This window comes from Oncorhynchus keta, chromosome 14, assembly GCF_023373465.1.
Source record: "Oncorhynchus keta strain PuntledgeMale-10-30-2019 chromosome 14, Oket_V2, whole genome shotgun sequence".
In the NCBI taxonomy this organism is placed as follows: Eukaryota; Metazoa; Chordata; class Actinopteri; order Salmoniformes; family Salmonidae; genus Oncorhynchus; species Oncorhynchus keta.
This window is the reverse complement of record NC_068434.1, coordinates 45,014,458-45,041,470: the sequence shown is the minus strand read 5'-3', so window position 1 is coordinate 45,041,470 and position 27,013 is coordinate 45,014,458. Positions and strand designations below refer to the sequence as shown.

Below are 27,013 nucleotides of genomic sequence, written 5' to 3'. Positions count from 1 at the left end.
AGGTAGGCATGGTCTGAAGGAAAATTGTTCAGGTGGGTTTTCTATTCGTAACAGTAGGAAAGGGCTTTCCCATGATGCCAGATCAATGTCTGTGCTCATGGGGCGGGCCAATGACTTAGTTAAACTTTGAACAGAAATACAATTCTCTCACATTAACGGCTCAACATCACCTTACATAATTTCATAAATAGTTGAATCTTTAATCATTCATTTTATACAATAATTAGATGCAAACCTCATAACGGAGGCTCCTGTATAAACAGAGTTATGGTAATGTGACTGTATTGTCTTTCCATAAGGTCACAACATGAAAAAAAACGGACCAGTCGTAGCTGGTTTCTCCACCGACCGTTTACACATTCTCCAAAACATGGATATTGTTCAGTTCTCAAGTTCTGTGATGTAGAAGAAGTTCCTTTGTTATACTGTGAAACTCTCTCTCCCTATACTGCCTGGCCAGGGGGGTGAGAGTCTCCTCCAGAAATGTATGACCTGAGATAACAGAACCTGGCTGTAGGAGGGAGAGGGAAGGGGAGGGTACTCACTATACCCAAAGAGGGCCACATCTGGACAGGTGATAGGGTCATGTGTGCTCTAACGTTCTGACACGCTGGGTAAATGGACAGGGATGCTTCCTGCCACATCATGACTGACGCTACAAAGCACTACATGGGTGGACTGAACTGTGTGTGTGCTGTAAAAGCAGTCAAAGTGATATGTGTTTTCACATAATCCAGCAGTATTATCTGGTTTGATGTGAACACGCACACACATATCTCAACCCCCATGTTCAAACACACCCACACACACATCTCATCCCCCAGGTACATACACACACACACACATATCTCTACCCCCAGGTACATACAAACCAACACACATATCTCTACCCCCAGGTACATACACGCCCACCCACACACACACACACACATGGCATTTCTCTCACACATTACTGTCTTATAGAGCGCTCCACATTGGATCCATCAACGGAGCTTTCTCATGATCAGCCCTCTTAATAATTTACCTGCAAATGAGTGCCGAGCTGCTCGTTAATAATTGATCAGAGGTGAGAACAGAGAACAGAATGGGAGAGAACAGAGGAGTTAACAGAGGAGAGAACAGGGGAGGAAACAGGGGAGAGAATGGGAGAGAACAGAGGAGAGAACAGAGAAGAGAACAAGGGAGAGAATGGGAGAGAACAGAGGAAAGAACAGGGAAGAGAACAGAGAAGATAACAAATGGGAGAGAACAGAGGAGAGAACAGAGAAGAGAACAGGGGAGAGAACAGAGAAGAGAACAGGGGAGAGAACAGAGAAGAGAACAAGGGAGAGAACGGGGGAGAGAACAGAGAAGAGAACAAGGGAGAGAACAGAGGAGAGAACAGAGAAGAGAACAGAGAAGAGAACAGGGGAGAGAACAGGGGAGAGAACAGAGGAAAGAATGGGAGAGAAGAGAACGGGAGAGAACAGAGGAGAGAACAGAGGAGAGAACAGAGGAGAGAACAGAGGAGAGAACAGGGGAGAGAACAGGGGAGAGAACAGGGGAGAGAACAGGGGAGAGAACAGAGAAGAGAACAGAGAAGAGAACAGGGGAGAGAACAGAGGAGAGAATAGAGAAGAGAACAGAGAAGAGAACAGGGGAGAGAACAGGGGAGAGAACAGAGGAAAGAATGGGAGAGAAGAGAATGGGAGAGAACAGAGGAGAGAACAGGGGAGGAAACAGGCAAGAGAACAGAGGAGAGAACAGAGGAGATGACAGAGGAGATGACAGAGGAGAGATAGGCTACAAGGAAAGATGCCAGCTAAAAATAAATACAATTACCTAGGTGGAAAAGCAGATGAAATGAGGGTTGAAATGAGACCATATGTTCTGTGTATTTTTGTGACTTGTCTTTCTATTGAGTAGAATCTCCAATTTTGAAGACTGGGGACCAAGTACCTGACCATGTATCATATCGGTGGTTCTGTTCCTGTGTAACTTAGTCCTCTCTGCATTGTTATCTCAGTGGTAATGGCACATTGAGAACTAACTAGACTGGGAAAAAAAGAGTGAAACAGAGAGATACGTAGAGAGAGAAAGTAAGAGAGAGAGAAAGCTAGAAAGAGAGATAGGAAGAAAGAGAGGCAGAGGGAGACAGACAGCAAAATAGAGGAAGACAGAGAGAGTGAAAGTAGAAGACAGCAGAATAGAGAGAATGAGAGTGTGTTCAGTTGTTCTCAGTTTCAGTGTAAAACAACGAAAGGCTCCAGAGACAGAATCTCCACTAATTGCTGTGATGAAGCTGCTAATTTGGATGTATTTCATGCATAAAGGCCCATGCGGTCCTGAGTTGACTGGTATTGATTAAAAGCGACGCCTCCACAAGCAGAAAGATCAAAGTTTGTTAGTGATGCTCACAGTTTGCTTGGTAATTAACAACTCAGAGATGTGCAGAGTTGAGCAAAAAAGACTCCTGTTTCTTCCATCCAACCTTTTCATGCACGTAAAGAAGATAAAGGAAAATGTCACGATAGGCCTGATGGTAAAACTTTCCAAATGTCAGCAAAACAAAATATGCTAGACAAGGTGGAATCCTTTTGTGTCGGTAGAATTAATCATGCGAGAAATGGCGGTGGAAACTCCTTTATTCGCCAATATTGACCTAATAACCATCATATCGACGGATGATCGACACGATGGATGATATGCTGTGTGGTCCTCCCACTACGACCTGGGAAAGCATGCAGTTTATTAGGCTACATCATCAGTCATCGTGTCACAAGAATAAGACCCTCAATATTTATTGGGAAGGAGCATCAACCACCATGCACTCTCACCACACTGTGAAGTCAAAATAAAAATAATCTCGCTCTTCTGTCCATAATAATCTCATCATGGAGGCAAGTTTACCCACACTGTATCTCCAAGCTCTTGGCTGGAGCGCACTGAGCCTGCCAAGACCAGAGTGGGCACATTTTGCTATATAATGCAACATTGTTTTTTACAAAGCCATCAGTATGCGATGGAACCCCATTTAACTACATCATCACACACAGCCTTTTATCCACAACAAGTCAATTTGATCGGGTGGAAAAATGCACACATAGTTGTTAAAAATATAAATAATTACGTGATATCCAAATTGGTAGTTACGATCTTGTCCCATCGCTGCAACTCCCCTACGGAATCGGGAGAGGCAAAGCTCGAGAGCCATATGCGTTCTGCCGGCCCCCCAACAAAATATTTCGCCAATTCGATGGAAACCTACCTACTGTAACTTTGTATACTTCTTACATGCTGACCACACCACTCGCATGTGCGAGTGTTGCAAAATAAATGTACACATACATGTTATTCAATCATTGCACCCACACTGCTCGCGCGTGTCAGCAAGCTTCTGCGTGGCCAGGCGCTAAAATAGAAATTGGTTCTATTTGTGACACTCAACGTGCTGCAAGTCCGGCCTCTCCCATCTCCTCATCGGTTTTTAGGAGCATATGCCCACGTGAGTGATTGAAAGATTAACTGAGGTCCGCACTCCAGTCGGTTGTAGTAATGCACCGTAAAATTGGTTGCCAGCTGTCATAGAGAGAGAGAGAGAGAGAGAGAGAGAGAGAGAGAGAGAGAGAGAGAGAGAGAGAGAGAGAGAGAGAGAGAGAGAGAGAGAGAGAGAGAGAGAGAGAGAGAGAGAGAGAGAGAGAGAGAGAGAGAGAGAGAGAGAGAGAGAGAGAGAGAGAGAGAGAGAGAGAGAGAGAGAGATGGTCCCTTTCCTGGGGAAATAAAGGTCTGTCTGCAGCTCAAGCTAGCCTCTTATTATGACGTAGTATGGAGAATCAATCCAGTGCAATTGACCATGGTTCCATCCCGGCTCTATTGTGCACTCCAGTTGCCTGTAGAGTGACTGATTGAACCCTTGCGATAAGCTGCTCTGCAATATTCAGAAATTTCATTTTTCCATCCCACCCACCCACACATCCTTAAACCTCAGACATTGGCTACATTGTGGGCTTGTCACAAATGGCACCCTATACCCTATATAGTGTACAACTTTTGACCAGAGTCCTATGGGCCCTGGTCAAAAGCAGTGCACTGCATAAGGAATTGGGCACCATGCAGCCTGTTTAATGAATCAGTGGGGAATGTTTGCATGGCATGGCAGGAATGCAATTCCCTAGAACTTTAAAATCCTATTTCCCTTCCAGTTCTCTCTCTCTGTTGGTCCCTATTTCACTCTTTCCATGCATTAGACTCTCCCTAGGTGGGAAAGAAACACACTAAAGTTCTACTGCTTTTTGTTGTTAGTATTGAAATAATCCCATCTAAAGTGAGAATTCTCACTTTATTTGAGGAAGTGATACCTTCGGGAATACTATAACTACATAGGCAAGGGGAATGCTACAGAAATATCACATTTACATAAGTATTCAGACCCTTTACTTAGTACTTTGTTGAAGCACCTTTGGCAGCAATTACAGCCTTGAGTCTTCTTGGGTATGACGCTACAAGCTTGGCACACCTGTATTTGGGAAGTTTCTCCCATTCTACTCTGCAGATCCTCTCAAGATCTGTCAGGTTGGATGGGGAGCGTCGCTGCACAGCTATTTTCAGGTGTCTCCAGAGATGTTTGATCGGGTTTAAGTCCGGGCTCTGGTTGGGCCACTCAAGGACATTCAGAGACTTGTCCCGAAGCAACTCCTGCGTTGTCTTGACTGTGTGCTTAGGGTCATTGTCCTGTTGGAAAGTGAACCTTCGCCCTTGTCTGAGGTCCTGAGCACTCTGGAGCAGGTTTTCATCAAGGATCTGTCTGTACTTTGCTCTGTTCATCTTTCCCTCGATCCTGACTAGTCTCACAGTACCTGCTGCTGAAAAACACCCCCACAGCATGATGCTGCCACCACCATGCTTCACCGTAGGGATGGTGCCAGGTTTCCTCCAGATGTAACACTTGGCATTCAGGCCAAAGAGATGAATCTTGGTTTCATCAGACCAGATAATCTTGTTTCTCATGGTCTGATAGTCTTTAGGGGCCTTTTGTCAAACTCTAAGCGGGCTGTCATGTGCCGTTTTTACTGATGAGTGGCTTCCGTCTGGCATAATGGCCTGATTGGTGGAGTGCTGCAGAGATGGTTGTCCTTCAAGAATGTTCTCTCAGCGCCACAGAGTGACCATCGGGTTCTTGGTCACCTCCCTGACCAAGGCCCTTCCTATTGCTCAGTTTGGCTGGGCAGCCAGCTCTAGGAAGAGTCTTGGTGGTTACAAACTTCTTCCATTTAAGAATGATGGAGGCCACTGTGTTCTTGGGGACCTTCAATGCTGCAGACATTTTTTGGTCCCCTTTCCCAGATCTGTGCATAATCCTGTCTAGGAGCTCTACGGACAAGCCTTTGACCTCGTGGCTTGGTTTTTGCTCTGACATGCACTGTCAATTGTTGGACCTTATATAGACAGGTGTGTACCTTTTTTTAAATCATGTCCAGTCAATTGAATTTACCGTATGTGGACTCCAATAAATTTGTAGAAACATCTGAAGGATGATCAATAGAAACAAGATGCACCTGAGCTCGATTTTGAGTCTCATAGCAAATGGTCTGAATACTTATGTAAATAAAACCTATTTTCACTTTGTCATTATAGGGTAATGTGTGTAGATTGCTGAGGATTTTTATTTATTTAATCAATTTTAGAATAAGAAATGTGGGAAAAGTCAAGGTGTCTGAGTACTTTCCAAAGGCACTGTACTGAACACTGACCATTTTTATGCTGGATGGTTTGTCAGTGGAATAAGTAGGATTTTGTTTTTTAAATCTTGTGTAGAACTGCAGCACAGGAGGTTGTTGGCACCTTAATTGGGTAGGACAGGCTCGTGGTAATGGCTGGAGAGGAATCACTGGAATGGCTATTCCATTCGCTCCGTTCCGGCCATTATTATGAGCCGTCCTGCCCTCAGCAGCCTCCTGTGGATTGCAGACCATGTCAGGGCCATATCTGAGTGGTGTTTTGGTGCCTAGATGGTGGTTAGTTTGTGAGTGTTTGTTAGATATTGTTTTGTGCTAAAGTGTATCTACTACGGAGGTGAGTGATGTTGTTTGTTAAGTGACACCAGATTACCTGTGAAGCCTGTCGTCCCAGAATCTCTTTATTGTGTGTGTGTCTGTGTGTGTCTGTGTGTGTCTGTGTGTGTGTGTGTGTGTGTGTGTGTGTGTGTGTGTGTGTGTGTGTGTGTGTGTGTGTGTGTGTGTGTGTGTGTGTGTGTGTGTGTGTGTGTCTGTGTGCATGTGCGTGTCTGTGTGCATGTGCGTGTCTGTGTTACAGTAAACCTGCACCTCTCTAAACTATCTCTGCACTCAGTATTGAGGACAGCAGAGGCAGATAGACGCATTGGCACACCTATAAATAATGGAAGATATACCTTCGACATGCAAATTTGGGGGAGGAAAAAACTCAAACGGGCACTATGAAACTCACTGATTCGGAAGGGAAGCTATTTAATATTCAAATTAAAGGTTTGTGTTTGTCCTTTCAGGGCACGGAAATCAATAAGCTTGAGGAATTCTAGCAAGAAACAAGTGCTCCCTCTGGACAGTGATTTCCTGCAGTGTGTTTGTGTGCGTGTGTGTCTGTGCGCTTGCTTGTGTGTGTGTGTGCTTGTGCCTGTGTGTGTGCATACTGAATGTGTTTGTTCATGCATGTGTGTATACACAGAGAGAGAGAGAGCAGTTGGGTTTACTACTCAGGATCTTATAATGGAAGCTTTGTTGAGTGTGTCAGGGCATTGTGAGAGAAGCATGTCAAAGAGCTGTTTGTCCGTCATGACCTTCACAGACAGACACAGAGACAGAATGTCTGACCCCCCTGTCTCTCATGTGAACAAGAGACAATTGGGACAGAGCAGGGAGAAGAGAGTACATTCCACACACACACACACACACACACACACACACACACACACACACACACACACACACACACACACACACACACACACACACACACACACACACACACACACACACACACACACACACACACACACAGGCACACACACACACACAGGCACACACAAACACCTGCATTGTCACTCAATCACCTATCCATCCTCCCTCTTTCCGGTGACTCAGCACTCAGCATCCAGCCTGTGATTAGACAGGTGGCCTGCATGCATGTGTGTGTGTGGGTGTTAGAGAGAGAGAGAGAGAGAGAGAGAGAGAGAGAGAAAAGGGAGTGGAAGGAAGAGGGAGAAGGAGACCGACACCAATGACTGTTTCCCTGGTGCTGTGTACCATGACACCATGCCGTAAAATGAGGTAGTCTGTGTACTCTGACTGGGTCTCTGACACTCCCATTGTGTCAATAACGTCATCTGTCTCCCACACACACCATCTCTGACCCTTAAACCCTTCAGCAGAACTTCAGCTGTAGAATGGGAAATCAGGACAGGGTTAAACCAGGACAGATCTAGTTGGAAAGAGGGTTAGATCAGGTGAACAGCATAGATGAGGAGAACTGGTCTGTGTTCCAAATGGCACTCTATTCCCTATGTACTGCACTACTTTTGACCAGGGCCTATAGAGGCGCATTTGGAACGCACCCCATGTCCCCTCAGGTGACCAATGTTTGCCACTCCCATAAAGTGAGGCTAGCTTGGCCTATATGGGCCATGGGAGTCCCAGCAGAGAAGACTGTAGCAGAGGATGGAGTTAGGGTCAGAGTCTGCATCTCAAATGATTTCTCTTCTCAAGGAGAACACAGACTTCCCCAGCGCATAGAGACCAGCAGCTATTTGAACACTCGGGAGAGAAGGGAAAATCAGCACACTGCTCTTTTTGTCACACACATTATTCCTCTTCTCTCTCTCTCTCTCTCTCCTTTACTCTCTCTCCTTTTCTCTTTCCTCTACACTCTCTGTCTCTTTCTCTCTCCTCTCTCTCTCCCCTCTCTCCTTTACTTCTCTTGCTTCTCTTGCGTTCCGTGCAAGCAGTCAGGGTATATGCAGCAGTTTGGGCTGCCTGGCTCGTTGCGAACTGTGTGAAAAGCATTTATTCCGAACAAAGACCGTAATTAATTTTCCAGAATTGTACATAATTATGACATAACATTGAAGGTTGTGCAATGTAACAGCAATATTTAGACCAATGCTTATTGATGCCACCTGTTAGATAAAATAAGGAACGGTTCCGTATTTCACTGAAAGAATAAACTTTTGGTTTTCGAAATGATCGTTTCTGCATTTGACCATATTAATTACCTAAGGCTCGTATTTCTGTGTGTTATTACGTTATAATTGATTTGATTTGATATTTGATATTTGATAGAACAGGCTGACTGAGCGGTGGTAGGCAGCAGCAGGCTTGTAAACATTCATTCAAACAGCACTTTCGTGCATTTGCCAGCAGCTCTTCGCTGTGCTTCAAGCATTGAGCTGTTTATGACTTCAAGCCTATCAACTCCTGAGATTAGGCTGGTGTAACCGATGTGAAATGGCTAGCTAGTTAGCGGGGTGCGCGCTAATAGCGCTTCAATTGGTGACGTCACTCGCTCTGAGACCTTGAAGTAGTTGTTCCCCTTGCTCTGCAAGGGCCGTGGCTTTGGTGGAGCGATGGGTAACGATGCTTCGAGGGTGGCTGTTGTGGATGTGTTCCTGGTTCAAGCCCAGGTAGGGACGAGGAGAGGGATGGAAGCTATACTGTTACACTGGCAGTACTAAAGTGCCTATAAGAACATCCAATAGTCAAAGGTATATGAAACACAAATGGTATAGAGAGAAATTGTCATATAATTCCTATAATAACTACAACCTAAAACTTCTTACCTGGGAATATTGAAGACTCGTGTTAAAAGGAACCACCAGCTTTCATATGTTCTCATGTTGTCACGAGTTCCGCCGAAGTCTGTCCCTCTCCTTGTTCAGGCGGGGTTCGGCAGTCGACGTCACCGGTCTTTTAGCCATCGCCGCTCCACCTTTCATTTTCCATTTGTTTTGCTTGTTTTCCCGCACACCTGGTTCACATTCCCTCATCAGACTTAATGTATATTACCCTCTGATTCCCCCATGTCTGTTTGTGGAATTGTTCTTTGTGTAGGGTGTTACGTTACAGGCTGGCCTGCGTTAGGTTTGTTTCATACCTAGGTTTGTTTGTTTTGTTCAATCCGGTTCATGTTACCGTGGTTGTGCTTTTTGCTGACTCGCCTGTGCCTTTGGGCTAGGGTGTATATTAAAGTTAAACTCTCCTTCCAGACTCATATCAAACATATCCAGACTCATATCAAACATCTCCAATCGAAAATCAAGTCAAGAATCGGCTTTCTATTCTAAAGCCTCCTTCACTCACGCCGCCAAGCTTACCCTAGTAAAACTGACTATCCTACCGATCCTCGACTTCGGCGATGTCATCTACAAAATGGCTTCCAACACTCTACTCAGCAAACTGGATGCAGTCTATCACAGTGCCATCCGTTTTGTCACTAAAGCACCTTATACCACCCACCACTGCGACTTGTATGCTCTAGTCGGCTGGCCCTCGCTACATATTCGTCGCCAGACCCACTGGCTCCAGGTCATCTACAAGTCCATGCTAGGTAAAGCTCCGCCTTATCTCAGTTCACTGGTCACGATGGCAACACCCATCCGTAGCACGCGCTCCAGCAGGTGTTGCCTGTGCTCTGCTGCCTGTGACTGGAACGAATTGCAAAAATCGCTGAAGTTGGAGACTTTTATCTCCCTCACCAACTTCAAACATCAGCTATCTGAGCAGCTAACCGATCGCTGCTGCTGTACATAGTCTATTGGTAAATAGCCCACCCATTTTCACCTACCTCATTCCCATACTGTTTTTATACTGTTTTTATTTATGTACTTTTCTGCTCTTTTGCACACCAATATCTCTACCTGTACATGACCATCTGATCATTTATCACTCCAGTGCTAATCTGCAAAATTGTAATTATTCGCCTACCTCATGCCTTTTGCACACATTGTATATAGACTCCCCTTTTTTCTACTGTGTTATTGACTTGTTAATTGTTTACTCCATGTGTAATTCTGTGTTGTCTGTTCACACTGCTATGCTTTATCTTGGCCAGGTCGCAGTTGCAAATGAGAACTTGTTCTCAACTAGCCTACCTGGTTAAATAAAGGTGAAATAAAATAAAAAATCCTCTTATCACCCATCTCTGCTCTCCTGCGCCTGACTTCCCGGCAACCAGTCACTCACCCCGTTACACATGTTCTGAGCAAGGAACATAAACGTTAGCTTTTTTACATGTCACATATTGCACTTTTACTTTCTTCTCCAACACTTTGTTTTTGCATTATTTAAACCAAATTGAACCTCACTGAGCTCGAGCTGTTTTGCAAGGAGGAATGGGAAAACATTTCAGTCTCTCGATGTGCAAAACTGATAGAGACATACCCCAAGCGACTTACAGCTGTAATCGCAGCAAAAGGTGGCGCTACAAAGTATTAACTTAAGGGGGCTGAATAATTTTGCACGCCCAATTTTTCAGTTTTTGATTTGTTAAAAAAGTTTGAAATATCCAATAAATGTCGTTCCACTTCATGATTGTGTCCCACTTGTTGTTGATTCTTCACAAAAAATACAGTTTTATATCTTTGTTTGAAGCCTGAAATGTGGCAAAAGGTCGCAAAGTTCAAGGGGGCGAATACTTTCGCAAGGCACTGTATGTTGTTATACTGCCCTTCGTGGGATCCCAAGACACAAATGATCTGACTTAATTGTTCTTTTAAGTGCCCACGGACCACTCCAACCACTTGACTACAGAAATGTTATTTCATTATTCAACCTTTTGATGTTAACGTTTTGGCGGGAGGAATTTCCTTGTAAGAAAGAGGTTTCTTACCCCTCAATCCTGCCAAACCCAACGTTTCTACACAGTATTCACGACCGGTCATAAAACTGGTGGGGGGGGGAGAGAGGAGGTGGGGGGTATGACTTGTCCCCAACAGGGCATGTCATGACATCTCTTTCCTCTACACTCCCTCCTCTCTCTGTCTCTTTCTTTCTCTCCTCTCTCTCTCCCCTATCTCCTTTCCTCTTTCCACTATACTTCATCCTCTCTGCATTTCTCTCTTTCTCTTTGACTCGCTCTCTTTCGCTCTTGAATACTGATCAGGATGCATAAACCCTACCTACCGTTCCTCAACATTCTTGATGTGATTCATGAATCATCACTTTGTTGCGTTCAAGGCACATATAATTTAATGTTTAGAGAGTGGTAGCGCTCTGTTTAGAGAGTGGGAGAACAAGAGAGTGGGAGGAACAATCAGACCCCCATATTTTTGTTTAACCTATTATCTAACGAGGCAACTGGCAAGTCAATCAAATTCTTATTTGCAATGATAGCCTGGCAAGGGGCTGGTTTTATGTATTTAAAAAATATATATTTTGAAACTGTCTTGCTCTTCTGCTATGGCTCCACTACTAGATAACTCGTGTCAGTTGACGCGTGTGAAATTGAAAGTGCTAGTTCCTTTTCCTGCCAATATACACCAGGCAATAAACACAGATTACCTGAATTGTGTGTGTATGTGTGATTTGTGTGTGTATGTGTGTGTGTGTTTGTTTGTGTATGTGTGTGGTGTTTCTTATAGTGCTGCGTCTTCCATCTTCTATCTCCCCTTCCCCTCCCCTTCTTCATAAGTAATATCTGTAGCAGACCACTTTGGAAAGCACTGGCCGTTTTGGCACCCAGTCCATGAGCCAAAAGTGCTTGTTTAGCAAACTGGACAACCTTCACTCCAACTCCCTAATTTAATGGATCAATAACTGACACTGGGTAAAGTCGACTCAACCCATTTACTAAGCTGATATATCACCAAGTAAATGAGAATCAACAAGGAGTGGTTCGTTGTGGAAAGAAAGTAGTAGCTAACTAAATTCAACCTTGTAGCCACACCTGTGTGCTGTTTACAACTACTGTACCTAGACTGGTTTAGCTGTTCAGCGGTTTCACTCACTCACTCTCTCTCTCCCTCCCTGCCCCTCCCTCCCTCCCTCCCTCTCTACAGTGGGTGTTGGCCTTTGAGATCTTCATCCCTCTGGTCCTCTTCTTCATCCTGCTGGGCCTGCGCCAGAAGAAACCTGCCATCCCCGTCAAGGAAGGTAGGAAAGAAAGAAGGGAGCTACACAAAATAGTGTAAAAATTGAAGAGAAATAGAAGTGATTTAGAAGTAGCCTAAGTGCCAGTCTGTTACCATGCAAACTCCTTGTAACTCATTGTCCTGCCGGCATTGTTTGTCATTATTATTGCGTTTATTTGAACAGGGACAATGTACAAAACATAAGTCAAACAAAACATAAGTCTCAGGACACTTGAGAAAAGATGCATTGTACCAGACTTAGCCAACAGCTAATTTCAGTCTGCAGTGAACATATATAGTATAAACAAGGAAAATGTTATTTATATGAACGGACAACATACAAACATCAGACATGGTTGTTGATATACAGTAACAGTCAAAGTATAGACACACCTACTCATTCAAGGGTTTTTCTTTATTTTTACTATTTTCTACATTGTATAATAATAGTGAAGACATCAACACTATGAAATAACACATATGGAATCATATAGTAACCAAAAAAGTGTTAAACAAATCTAAATATATTTTATATTCTTCAAAGTATCCACCCTTTGCCTTGATGACAGCTTTGCACACTCTTGGCATTCTCAATCAAGTTCACCTGGAATGGTTTTCCAACTGTCTTGAAGGAACTCCCACATATGCTTAGCACTTGTTGGCTGCTTTTCCTTCACTCTGCGGTCCAACTCATCCCAAACCATCTCAATTGGGTTGAGGTCGGGTGATTGTGGAGGCCAGGTCATTTGATTGGTCAAATAGCCCTTACACAGACGGAAGGTGTGTTTTGGGTCATTGCCCTGTTGAAAAACAAATGATAGTCCCACTAAGTGCAAACCAGATGGGATGGTGTATCGCTGCAGAATGCTGTGGTAGCCATGCTGGTTAAGTGTGCCTTGAATTCTAAATAAATCAGTGTCACCAGCAAAGCACCCCCACACCATCACTCCTCCTCCTCCATGCTTCACGGTGGGAACCACACAGGCGGAGATCATCCTTTCACCTACTTTGTATCTCACAAAGACACAAAGGTTGGAACCAAAAATCTAAATTTGGACTCATCAGACGAAAGGACACATTTCCACCCATCTAAAGTCCATTGCTTGTGTTTCTTGACGCAAGCAAGTCTCTTTTTCTTATTGGTGTCCTTTAGTAGTGGTTTCTTTGCAGCAATTCGACCATGAAGGCCTGATTCACTCAGTTTCCTCTGAACAGTTGATGTTGAGATGTGTCTGTTACTTGAACTCTGTGAAGCATTTATTTGGACTGTAATCTGAGGTGCAGATAACTCTTATGAACGTATCCTCTGCAGCAGAGGTAACTCTGGGTCTTCCTTTCCTGTGGTGGTCCTCATGACAGCCAGTTTCATCATAGCGGTTGAGGGTTTTTGCAACTTCACTTGAAGAAACTTTCCACATGTTGGACATTTTCTACGGATTGACTGACCTTCATGTCTTAAAGTAATGGTGGACTGTCATTTTGTTTTTACTTATTTGAACGGTTCTTGCCATAATATGGACTTGGTCTTTTACCAAATAAGAAGGAAAGACATTCCACAAATTCACTTTTTACAAGGCACACATGTTAATTGAAATGTATTCCAGGTGACTACCTCATTAAGCTTGGTTGAGAGAATACCAAAAGTGTGCAAAGCTGTCATCAAGGCAAAGGGTGGATACTTTGAAGAATCCCAAATATAAAATGTATTTTGATTTGTTGAACACTTTTTTGGTTACTACGTGATGCCATATTTCATAGTTTTGATGTCCTCACTATTATTCTACAATGTCGAAAATAGTTTTAAAAAATAAAGCAAAACCTTTGAATGAGTAGGTGTGTCTACACTTTTGACTGTTACTGTATATCCAAAAAATGTGTGTCTGATGTTTGTATGTCGTCTGTTCGTATAAATAATGTTTTCCTGGTTTCCTTGTGTGTACAAACGTTTGACTGGTAGTGTATATAATAATACAAAATACAAAAAAAATACAGGTCAGGACAAACAGATACATTTCCAGACGGAAGTCAAGACATTGCACATAATAATAATCAGACACATTGCTATTGGAATTAAGAGTCGTAAAAACATAGTAAAAGAACAGCAAGAAAAACAAAAAGTAGCAAAAAAGGTTCACAAGCCTGCTGACACTTGCCACACATTTACACGTTTCTAGAAGTTGGTGGTGGACAGTTTTTACAGAAAATGCAGATTGAGCAAAAGCTGTTCCACACACTGGAATTACAGTTTACATTCACTGCACAGCTAGTATTGGACCATGTACAATATATAGTAAAGTAGTCACTGGACTACTTAAGGGTTGTGGATCAAGTCCATGTAAACATTTAAAAAGCAGCTTTACATTTTAAAATGTACAAAATATTCTAAACTTAACAAATTGTGTTGAGAATTTAACAATGGTGATGAATAGTTGTGTTTCTGATCAAATAACCTTCAATGCACTCTTGTACTGAGATTTGCAATGGTTTGATTAGCCTTTTTTCCTGCTTGTGACCCACTTGCAATGCAATAGAACATGTGAGAAAATATCATAGACTGCATATAAACCTTAGCAGCATTAGTGTTAAGACAGTTTATTATACAGTGCCTTCAGAAAGTATTCAGACACCTTGACTTATTCCACATTTTTGTTGTGTGTTGTATTCAAAGTGCATTAAATAGTTGGGGGTTTTTCTCAACCATTTTCACACAATACCCCATAATGACAAAGTGAGAACATGTTTTTAGACATTTTCACATATTGATTGAAAATGGAAAACATAAATGTCTAATTGACATAAGTGTTCACACCCCTGAGTCAATACATTGTAAAACCACCTTTGGCAGCAATTACAGTAATTAGAGCTTTCCACGCCTGTTTTGTGAATTATTCTTTAAAAAATTCTCCAAGCTCTGTCAAATTGGTTGTTGATCATTGTTAGACAACCATTTTGCAGGTCTTGCCAAAGATTTTAAAGTAGATTTAAGTCAAAACTGTAACTCGGCCACTCAGGAACATTCAGGAAAATTCACTGTCTTCTTGTGTTTTAGGTTATTGTCCTGCTAGAAGGTGAATTAATCTCCCAGTGTCTCATGGAAAGCAGACTGAACTCGGTTTTCCTCTAGGATTTTGCATGTGCTTAGGTCCATTCAGTCATTTTTTTTATCCTGAAGAACTCCCCAGTACAAGCATACCCTTGACACGATACAGCCATCACTATGGAGAGTAATGTGTTGTATTGGATTTGCCCCAAACATACAGTGTATTCGGAAAGTATTCAGAGCCCTTGACTTTTTACACATTTTGTAACATTACAGCCTTATTTTGAAATGGATTAAATAGTATGTTCTTCTTCATCAATCTACACACAATACCCCATAATGACAAAGCAAAATCTGTTTTTTAGACATTTTAGCAAATGTATATAAAAAAAACCTGAAATATCACATATCCTGATTGGTGGAGACCTGCAGAGATGGTTGTCCTTCTGGAAGGTTCTTCCATCTCCACAGAAAAACTCTGGAGCTCTGTCAGAGTGACCATCGGGTTCTTGGTCAACTCTCTGACCAAGGCCCTTCTACCCCAATTGCACAGTTTGGCCGGGCGGCCAGCTCTAGGAAGAGTCTTGGTGGTTCCAAACTTCTTCCATTGAAGAATGATGGAGGCCACTGTGTTCTTGGGGACCTTCAATGATGCAGAAATGTTTTGGTACCCTTCCCCAGATCTGTGCCTCGACACAATCCTATCTCGGAGCTCTACAGACAATTCCTTAGACCTCATAGCTTGGTTTCCGCTTTGACATACACTGTGGGACCTTATATAGACAGGTGTGTGCCTTTCCAAATCCTTTCCAATCAATTGAATGTACCACAGGTGGACTCCAATCAAGTTGTAGAAACATCAAGGATGATCAAAGGAAACCGGATGCACCTGAGCTCAATTTTGAGTCTCATAGCAAAGGGAAAAAGTCAAGGGGTTTGAATACTTTCCAAAAGCACTGTAACATTTTGTATTCAGGACAAAAAGTGAATTGCTTTGTCACATGTTTTGCAGTATTACTTTAGTGGCTTGTTGCAAACAGGATGCTTGTCTTAGTCTGTACAGAATCAAAATATTCCTTTTTACACATTGTCAATTAGGTTAGTATTGTGGAGTAACTACAATGTTGAGCCGTCCTCAGTTTTTGCCGATCCCAGCCATTGACCTCTAACTGTTTTAAATGGGCTCCCGAGTGGCGCAGCTGTCTAAGGAACTGCATCTCAGTGCTAGAGGCATCACTGCAGACCCTGGTTCAATTCCAGGCTTTATCACAACCGGCTGTAATTGCGAGTCCCATAGGGCGGCGCACAATTGGCCTAGTGTCGTCCGGGTTCGGCCGGGGTAGGCCGTCATTGTAAATAATAATTTGTTCTTAACTGGCTTTCCAAGTAAAATTAAGGTTAAATAAAGTAAAGCAATTTAAAGTCACCATTGACCTCATGGTGAAATACCTGAGCAGTTTCCTTCCTCTCAAGCAACTGAGTTAGGAAGGGCACCTGTATCTTTGTAGTGACTGGCTGTATTGCTACACCACCCAAAGTGAAAGGCAATGGAAAACCTCCCTGGTCTTTGTGGTTGAATATGTGTAAGGGTTTTCCTGTGGTGAAGCGGACCAAAATGCAGCGTGGTGGTTATTCATGTTCTTTAATAAAGGAACTAGACATGAAATAACAAAACAATAAATGTGCGAAAACCTAAACAGTCCTATCTGGTGCAAACACAGAGACAGGAACAATCACCCACAAACACAGTGAAACCCAAGCTACCTAAGTATGATTCTCAATCAGAGACAACTAATGACACCTGCCTCTGATTGAGAACCATACTAGGCCGAAACATAGAAATACCCCAATACATAGAAAAACAAACATAGACTGCCCACCCAACTCACGCCCTGACCATACTAAATAAATACAAAACAAAGGAAATAAAGGTCAGAACGTGACAGTACCCCCCCCAAAGGTGCGGACTCCGGCCGCAAAACCTTGACCTATAGGGGAGGGTCTGGGTGGGCGTCTGTCCGTGGCGGCGGCTCTGGCGCGGGACGCGGACCCCACTTCACCGTTGTCTTAGTCCGCCTCATTGTCCGCCTCCGTGGCTCTCTAACCATGGCAACCCCTCTCAATGACCCCACTGGACAGAGGGGCGGCTGCTCGGGACAGAGGGGCGGCTGCTCGGGACAGAGGGGCGGCAGCTCGGGACAGAGGGGCGGAAGCTCGGGACAGAGGGGCGGCAGCTCGGGACAGAGGGGCGGCAGCTCGGGACATAGGGGCAGGGGCTCTGGCGCCTCTGGGCTGAGGGGCTCTGGCGCCTCTGGGCAGACTGGCGGCACTGGCGCCTCTGGGCAGACTGCCGGCACTGGCGCCTCTGGGCAGACTGCCGGCACTGGCGCCTCTGGGCAGACTGGCGGCACTGGCGCCGCTGGGCAGACTGGCGGCACTGGCGCCTCTGGGCAGACTGGCGGCACTGGCGCCGCTGGGCAGACCGGCGGCACTGGGCAGACCGGCGGCGCTGGGCAGACCGGCGGCGCTGGGCAGACCGGCGGCGCTGGGCAGACCGGCGGCGCCGGGCAGACCGGCGGCGCCGGGCAGACTGGCGACGCTGGGCAGACTGGTAGCTCAGACGGCATTGGGCAGACGGGTAGCTCAGACGGCGCTGGGCAGACGGGTAGCTCAGACGGCGCTGGGCAGACTGGTAGCTCAGACAGCGCTGGAGAGGAAGGCTCTGGCAGTGCTGGACTGAGGGGCTCTGGCGCCTCTGGAATGAGGGGCTCTGGCGCCTCTGGAATGAGGGGCGGGAGCTCTGGCAGCGCCGGACAGGCGGGAGACTCCGGCTGCGCTGGAGAGGAGGAAGGCTCTGGCCGCGCTGGACAGAGAAGCTCTGGCACCTCTGGACTGAGGGGCTCTGGCGCCTCTGGACTGAGGGGCGGGAGCTCTGGTAGCGCCGGACAGGCGGGAACACCTGTGTTGATGGGACGGAGATACAACCTGGTGCGGGGTGCCGGCACTGGTGGTACCGGGCTGGGGACACACACCTCAGAGCGAATGCCTTGCATACTACGCCAAATCAACTGCTCTCTCTCTTCACACTCCCCCAATTCTGTCCAATAACTCCTCGACCCTCTCAGACTCAGCCCTCAGCTTCGCTGACAGCTCCGATAACATCCATGGCTCCTTACGGTAAACAGGGGGAGTTGGCTCAGGTCTGTCTCCTGACTCTGCCACACTCTCCCTGTGCCCCCTTCCCCAATACATTTTTGGGGGTGCCTCTCAGGCTTCCAGCCGCTCTGCCGTGCTAGCTCCTCATAATGCCGCCTCTCTGCCTTCGCTGCCTCCAGCTCGGCTTTGGGGCGGCAATATTCCCCTGGCTCTGCCCAGGGTCCTTCCCCGTCAAGGATCTCCTCCCAAGTCCATCTCTCCAAATAGTGCAGCCTCTCCCACTGCTGCTGCTGCCTCTGTTGCTTCTCCTGCTGCTGCTGTTGCTGCTGCTGCTGTTGCTCCTGCTGCTGTTGCTGCTGCCTCTGTTTACCACGCCGCTTGGTCCTTGGTTGGTGGGTGATTCTGTAAGGGTTTTCATGTGGTGAAGGAGAAGCGGACCAAAATGCAGCGTGGTGGTTATTCATGTTCTTTAATAAAGGAACTAGACATGAAATAACAAAACAATAAATGTGCGAAAACCTAAACAGTCCTATCTGGTGCAAACACAGAGACAGGAACAATCACCCACAAACACAGTGAAACCCAAGCTACCTAAGTATGATTCTCAATCAGAGACAACTAATGACACCTGCCTCTGATTGAGAACCATACTAGGCCGAAACATAGAAATACCCCAATACATAGAAAAACAAACATAGACTGCCCACCCAACTCACGCCCTGACCATACTAAATAAATACAAAACAAAGGAAATAAAGGTCAGAACGTGACAATATATGTTTCAAATTCACTGTTCAACTGAGGGAGCTTACCGATAGTTGTATGTGTGGGGCACATAGATATGGTAGTCTTTCAAAAATCATTTTAAGCAATATTATTGTTCATGCAACTTATTATGTGACTTGTTAAACACATTTTTACTTGTTATGGCTTGAATACTTATTGACTCAATACATTTCAGCTTTTCATTCTTAATTAATTTGCCAAAATGTCAATACACATAATTCCACTTTGAAATTATGGGTTATTGTGTGTAGGCCAGTGACACAAAATCTCAATGTAATTCATTTTCAATTCAGGCTGTAACACAACAAAATGTGAAAAAACTCAAGGGGTGTGAATACTTTCTGAAGGCACTGTATGTCTAAAGTAAAATTGCAGAGTATTGAACAGCTTCTTTACATGTTTTCTTAAAGTCAGTCAGAGTCTAATACCACACCCAGGTATTTATATTTCAGACACAATATAGATTTTTTTCTGACTTAATTAAGATGTCAGAAAAGGTTCAATGCTTTTTCTTTAATAAACATTGCTAGTTTAGAGAGTAGAATTTGTGATTTAGGGAAAGGGGGATACCTAGTCAGTTGTCCAACTGAATGTATTCAACTGAATTCACCCCGATTTACAGTATCAAATGCTTTTTGTAAAGCTCCTACCACTTCCACTTTGTCAAGTTTCAATTGAACCTTCCCCCAGAAAGAACAGTTTGCTGACTCAGTAGAATGATTATCTCTGAAGCCAAATTTCATCGGGTGTAATGACAAATCACAAGTATTCAAGTGATCAATCAAATTGCTCAGCAACTACCCACTCTGCAGCCTTTGAAATAATTGGCAAAATTCTTATACACTGAGTATACCAAACATTAGGAGCACCTTCCTAATATTGATCCCCCCCTTGCCCTCAAAACAACCTCAAATCATTGGGGCATGGACTCTACAAGGTGTCGAAAGGGTTCCACAGGGATGCTGGCCCCATGTTGACTTCAATGCTTCTCACAGTTGTGTCAAGTTGGCTGGATGTCCTTGGGTTGGTGGACAATTCTTGATGCACACGGGAAACTGTTGAGCGTGAAAAACCCAGCAACGTTGCAGTTCTTGACACAAACCGGTGCGCCTGGCACCTACTACCATACCCTATTCAAAGGCACTAGAATCTTTAGTCCTGCCCATTTACCCTCTGAATGGCACAAATACTCAATCCATGTTTCAATTGTCTCAAGACTTAAAAATCCTTCTTTAACTTGTCTCCTCCCCTTCATCTACATTTAACAAGTGGCATCAATATGGGATCCTAGCTTTCACCTGGATTCACTTGGTCAGTCTATGTCATGGAAAGAGCAGGTGTTCTTTATGTTTTGTATACTGAGTGTAGGTCTATAATTATTGACCATAAAACAATCTCCAGACTTGAATATGGGGGTAACAACAACTGACCAGGACAGCAATGGATTTGGCAAGAGCACAAAGAGATCTGGGACCAGGTTAAGATGCAACGAAAACATGCGGTCTCTCCTTCACTGCAGCTGAGGTGAGTAAGACATTTAAACGTGTTAACCCTCGCAAGGCTGCAGGCCCAGACGGCATCCCCAGCCGCGCCCTCAGAGCATGCGCAGACCAGCTGGCCGGTGTGTTTACGGACATATTCAATCAATCCCTATACCAGTCTGCTGTTCCCACATGCTTCAAGAGGGCCACCATTGTTCCTGTTCCCAAGAAAGCTAAGGTAACTGAGCTAAACGACTACCGCCCCGTAGCACTCACTTCCGTCATCATGAAGTGCTTTGAGAGACTAGTCAAGGACCATATCACCTCCACCCTACCTGGCACCCTAGACCCACTCCAATTTGCTTACCGCCCAACTAGGTCCACAGACGATGCAATCTCAACCACACTGCACACTGCCCTAACCCATCTGGACAAGAGGAATACCTATGAGAATGCTGTTCATCGACTACAGCTCGGCATTCAACACCATAGTACCCTCCAAGCTCGTCATCAAGCTCGAGACCCTGGGTCTCGACCCCGTCCTGTGCAACTGGGTACTGGACTTCCTGACGGGCCGCCCCCAGGTGGTGAGGGTAGGCAACAACATCTCCTCCCCGCTGATCCTCAACACTGGGGCCCCACAAGGGTGCGTTCTGAGCCCTCTTCTGTACTCCTTGTTCACCCACGACTGCGTGGCCACACACGCCTCCAACTCAATCATCAAGTTTACGGACGACACAACAGTGGTTGGCTTGATTACCAACAACGACGAGACGGCCTACAGGGAGGACGTGAGGGCCCTCGGAGTGTGGTGTCAGGAAAATAACCTCACACTCAACGTCAACAAAACTAAGGAGATGATTGTGGACTTCAGGAAACAGCAGCGGGAACACCCCCCTATCCACATCGATGGAACAGTCGTGGAGAGGGTAGCAAGTTTTAAGTTCCTCGGCATACACATCACAGACAAACTGAATTGGTCCACTCACACAGACAGCATCGTGAAGAAGGCGCAGCAGCGCCTTTTCAACCTCAGGAGGCTGAAGAAATTCGGCTTGTCACCAAAAGCACTCACAAACTTCTACAGATGCACAATCGAGAGCATCCTGGCGGGCTGAATCACCGCCTGGTACGGCAACTGCTCCGCCCTCAACCGTAAGGCTCTCCAGAGGGTAGTGAGGTCTGCACAACGCATCACCGGGGGAAAACTACCTGCCCTCCAGGACACCTACACCACCCGATGTTACAGGAAGGCCATAAAGATCATCAAGGACATCAACCACCCGAGCCACTGCCTGTTCACCCCGCTATCATCCAGAAGGCGAGGTCAGTACAGGTGCATCAAAGCTGGGACCGAGAGACTGAAAAACAGCTTCTATCTCAAAGCCATCAGACTGTTAAACAGCCACCACTAACATTGAGTGGCTGCTGCCAACACACTGACACTGACTCAACTCCAGCCACTTTAATAATGGGAATTGATGGGAAATGATGTAAATATATCACTAGCCACTTTAAACAATGCTACCTTATATAATGTTACTTACCCTACATTATTCATCTCATATTCATACGTATATACTGTACTCTATATCATCGACTGCATCCTTATGTAATACATGTATCACTAGCCACTTTAACTATGCCACTTTGTTTACATACTCATCTCATATGTATATACTGTACTCGATACCATCTACTGTATCTTGCCTATGCTGCTCTGTACCATCACTCATTCATATATCCTTATGTACATATTCTTTATCCCCTTACACTGTGTATAAGACAGTAGTTTAGGAATTGTTAGTTAGATTACTTGTTGGTTATTACTGCATTGTCGGAACTAGAAGCACAAGCATTTCGCTACACTCGCATTAACATCTGCTAACCATGTGTATGTGACAAATAACATTTGATTTGTTGATTTGATTTGAGAAGAAGCTGAGAGGAGGCCAGGATGCAGAGGGTTGAAGAGCGATGGTGGTTAGTGGTTGGTTAGTTTACTGTGCTGTGGATGCGTGAGAATCTCCCATGCTTACCTCACTATTGCCTCCCCGCGGGGAAGGGGTCCACCAGTTCAAAAACATGAATCTAACCATACCTTCATTGACAGTCCCACTGTGGAGTTCGAGAAGACAATGAACAGTGCTGTAGCCTACAATGCACCGTCGATACAGACGTAGAGACAGACGCATGTTGGCCTAAATATGGAATGTATGCATCTCAAATGGCACTGTATTCCCTATGTAGTGCACTACTGGGTCAAAAGTAGTGCACTTTAAAGGGAATAGGGTGCCATTTGAGACTGCCGACGTGTGTTGCTGTGAGTTGCCACGTATTTCTGTTTAGTTGTAGAAGGCCAACGTTAGCTTTGCTAATCTGCTAGTGAAGGGCTGGTTGCAAAGACACTACTGTCTAGTCGTGTTGTCATTCATTGTACTGTTAGTCATGTTTAGTCATGTTAGTTTGTGCACTGTCATTGTCCACAGACATACACACCTGTTTTATTTACATGTTTTTTCTCTCTCTTTTATTCTATGGCCCTCTACTCTTTCTCTCTTTTTATATCTCTCTCTCCCTCTCTCTCTCTCTCTCTCTCTCTCTCTCTCTCTGTCTTCTTTTTCTCTTCTCTACTCTCTGTTGTCTCCTCCGCATGATGCACGTTCACTGCATGCTAGAGCAGTCTGTAAGTGTCAAACCCGTCTTTATTATTGTGGCTGTGACTGACTCATTCATGGAAATCTCATCTATGGTTATATTTACCTTGACTCTGACTCGGGTCTCCTAATATTTGTGTGTGTGGTAGCCTAGCGGTTAAGAGCTCTGAGCCGACTAGGTGAAACATCTGTCAATGTGCTCCTGAGCAGGGCACTTAACCCTAATTGCTTCTTTAAGTTCCTCTGGATAACAGTGTCTGTTAAAGAACTTCAATGTCAAATATTTTAAAAAAGAAATGTGTGTGCATGCCTCCCCTCCTGGTCTCTGTGTTGTCAGCACCGTAGTTCCCTTTATAGTACACTCGTTTTTACCAGGGCAGTGCATTATATAGGGAATAGGGTGCCATTTGGGACGTATTCTCAGTGACTGGGGTGGGATCTGTCTACAATGTCATCTCCAGCCAACAGATCCTATTTCACACATCTGACTAATACTAAAGAGCTTTGTGCCCAGGTTAGCGTTGTAAGGCACACACTGGCACCCTGCCACATATATACACACACACATACACACACGCGGGCGCACAACCACCGGCTCAAATGTGTAGGGAGCAAATACAACATGTTATCTGTGACAGCACGTACACGGTCATGATCACAAATAAAGTCACTGGGCTGTCCGTGTGGATTTGAAGGTGAATGTTGTCTGTGTGTGTGTGAGTATGTGGGAATCAGTATGTGTGTTTCTGTGTTTCTGTGATAACCAGTTACTGGTAGCAACATATACTACATCATGTATACATCACATACCTCTACCATAAATCTGTCTGGAACTAGATCTAACTGACTGACACTTGATCTACTTTTCCACTGGTTGACTGATCTACTAAACCATTGACCTTTGATGATCTTGTGTCCTTTTATCCTGGGCTCAGTGTGTGAAGGGGGACCAGATGTCCGGACTGAACTGGGTTGTAAATGTGGAAGATAGGACTGTGTGCGTCCCAAATGGTACCCGATTTTGTATTTAGTGCACTACTTTTGACCAGAGCACTATTAGCCCTGGTCAAAAATAGTGAACTACATAGGGAATAGGATAACATTTTTAAAAAATCTATACTAATCGTCACAGTTTACGGAGGGCATAAAAGATGCAGTGAAATACTTGTGTGCCAGCTCCCTCAATAATGCAGAACAAGAAAATAAGTCAAGGTCAAAAATACTGTATCAAGTAATAAAAGAGCTCGCATGCATAGTAATAATAGACCATATTTACTGATATAAAGTTGGCCGTGTCTTGGTCGCACAGTATAATAAATGATATATAACAGAACAACAGCATTGTGTGTGTGTGTGTGTGTGTGTGTGTGTGTGTGTGTGTGTGTGTGTGTGTGTGTGTGTGTGTGTGTGTGTGTGTGTGTGTGTGTGTGTGTGTGTGTGTGTGTGTGTGTGTGTGTGTGTGTGTCAAATCAAACTTTATTAGTCACATGCTTCGTACACAACAGGTGTGGACTAGCAGTGAAATGCTTATGGGCCCTTCCCAACAAGGCAGAGAGAAAGGCCCTTCCCAACAAGGCAGAGAGAAAGGCCCTTCCCAACAAGGCAGAGAGAAAGGCCCTTCCCAACAAGGCAGAGAGAAAGGCCCTTCCCAACAATGTCAGAGAGAAAGGCCCTTCCCAACAAGGCAGAGAGAAAGGCCCTTCCCAACAAGGCAGAGAGAAAGGCCCTTCCCAACAAGGCAGAGAGAAAGGCCCTTCCCAACAAGGCAGAGAGAAAGGCCCTTCCCAACAAGGCAGAGAGAAAGGCCCTTCCCAACAAGGCAGAGAGAAAGGCCCTTCCCAACAAGGCAGAGAGAAAGGCCCTTCCCAACAAGGCAGAGAAAGGCCCTTCCCAACAAGGCAGAGAGAAAGGCCCTTCCCAACAAGGCAGAGAGAAAGGCCCTTCCCAACAAGGCAGAGAGAAAGGCCCTTCCCAACAAGGCAGAGAGAAAGGCCCTTCCCAACAAGGCAGAGAGAAAGGCCCTTCCCAACAAGGCAGAGAGAAAGGCCCTTCCCAACAAGGCAGAGAGAAAGGCCCTTCCCAACAAGGCAGAGAGAAAGGCCCTTCCCAACAAGGCAGAGAGAAAGGCCCTTCCCAACAAGGCAGAGAAAGGCCCTTCCCAACAAGGCAGAGAGAAAGGCCCTTCCCAACAAGGCAGAGAGAAAGGCCCTTCCCAACAAGGCAGAGAGAAAGGCCCTTCCCAACAAGGCAGAGATAAAGGCCCTTCCCAACAAGGCAGAGAGAAAGAAAATAGAGAAATAATACGTAATAATAAAAGTGTTAATAAATACACAATGAGTAACAATAACTTTGCTATAAATACGGAGTACCAGTACTGAGTCGATGCGCAAGGCTAAGAGGTAATTGAGGTGGATATGCACATATAACTAGGAATAAAGTGACTAGGCAACAGGATAGATAAACAGTAGCAGCAGCACATGGAATGTGTCATTATGATAAGGTATGATGATGTGAATGGGGGTGTGCTGGGGCCTCCTTACAGCACAGTACAATGCATACACGTTTTATAAGTGTAGGTCTATGAAATCCCTGTGGGAATTGAACCCACAACCTTGGATTTCCCTTGTGTTCTGCTCTTACCAACGAAGCAACACAGGACTTCAATCCCAGCTATGCAGTTATCAAGGAACACTCCTTCAACATTCTCAGAGACAGAACCTTTTGACAGGCACATTCTGTGGTTTAACATCTTTATAGTCTACTTTTCCGTGGCACAGAGTTAGTAGTGCCTGGAAGGAGAAGCGGCATGATCCCTGTTTGTGTTGCTCCTTCTCCACCGTGGTAGTAGTATGGTTGGTCCATGTCAGGTCCTCTGTGATGTGCACGCTTAGTAACTCGAAGCTTTTGACTCATTCCACCGCGTCAGCAGCTCTGAATACTGATTGCCCTTAGGTACAGATCTGGGATCAGTTTACCCTCTCCGAACCTTACAGTAACAATCAGAGGTGGGAAACCCAAAACAAACTGACCTTAGATCAGTGTCTCTAGGGGCTGACTCCTTCATCTGGAGTCCTTATTGGCTCAGAAGTGGGTAGTTCCAATTTTTATAGGTTATTCAATGAGACAGTAATAGCACCAGAGTAAGTGTCAGCAGTTTAGCATCCGGTTTTATTAGGATAAAGCAACGTTGGTGAGATGGATAGATTTTTATAATCACAGGGGGTAATTCATTTTTATACCCAAGTCTTATATTAACAAAAAAGCTGCAAACTATCACTGCACATTAAGAACAATCAGACAAAACTGCATTAACACCAGAACACTAGTTGACCAGTTTAATCATTTATAGACCTAGATCCCAAAGAGCTTTTAGTAATATCCGTAATACGTAGCGCTCTACATTGCCAATCAAGGCAACCGTTATATCAAACAATACATTCTCAAAGTGGCCTATTTGTTTATAGCCAGGATATGCATCTTTAGGATGCTTATTGTTTTATCCAAAGGGATGCATGACAGTGTAATATGAGGGATGAACTGGATGTATCATTGAAGAGAATAGAGAGTGTTGTCGCTAGGCGGATGGATGGAGCTGCTGAGACTTGCTTTGGCAATGTTAACACATGTTTCCCATGCCAATAAAGCCCTTGAATTGAATTGAATTGAATTGAATGGTTAAGAAAAACTCTCCACGGTAGTCATGGAAACATGGACCATTCCACTGTACAGTATTATTTTATTTAACCTTTATTTTATCAGGGAGTCATACTGAGACATGGTCTCTTTTACAGATGAGCCCTGAATTAGGGGAGGGTTT

The 27,013-nt window shown here is 44.7% G+C and overlaps 1 protein-coding gene across 4 annotated transcripts in view; it reads left to right on the top strand.

Moving 5' to 3' along the window:
• The window catches only part of abca2 (ATP-binding cassette, sub-family A (ABC1), member 2), a 105,447-nt gene that overhangs the window by 32,178 nt on the left and 46,256 nt on the right, over nucleotides 1-27,013 (top strand). For all 4 annotated transcript variants that reach the window (XM_052461818.1, XM_052461817.1, XM_052461820.1 and 1 more), the window contains exon 2: nucleotides 12,005-12,098. In XM_052461818.1, the coding sequence (XP_052317778.1) occupies nucleotides 12,005-12,098 (94 nt within the window). The remainder of the gene's footprint in view (nucleotides 1-12,004; nucleotides 12,099-27,013) is intronic.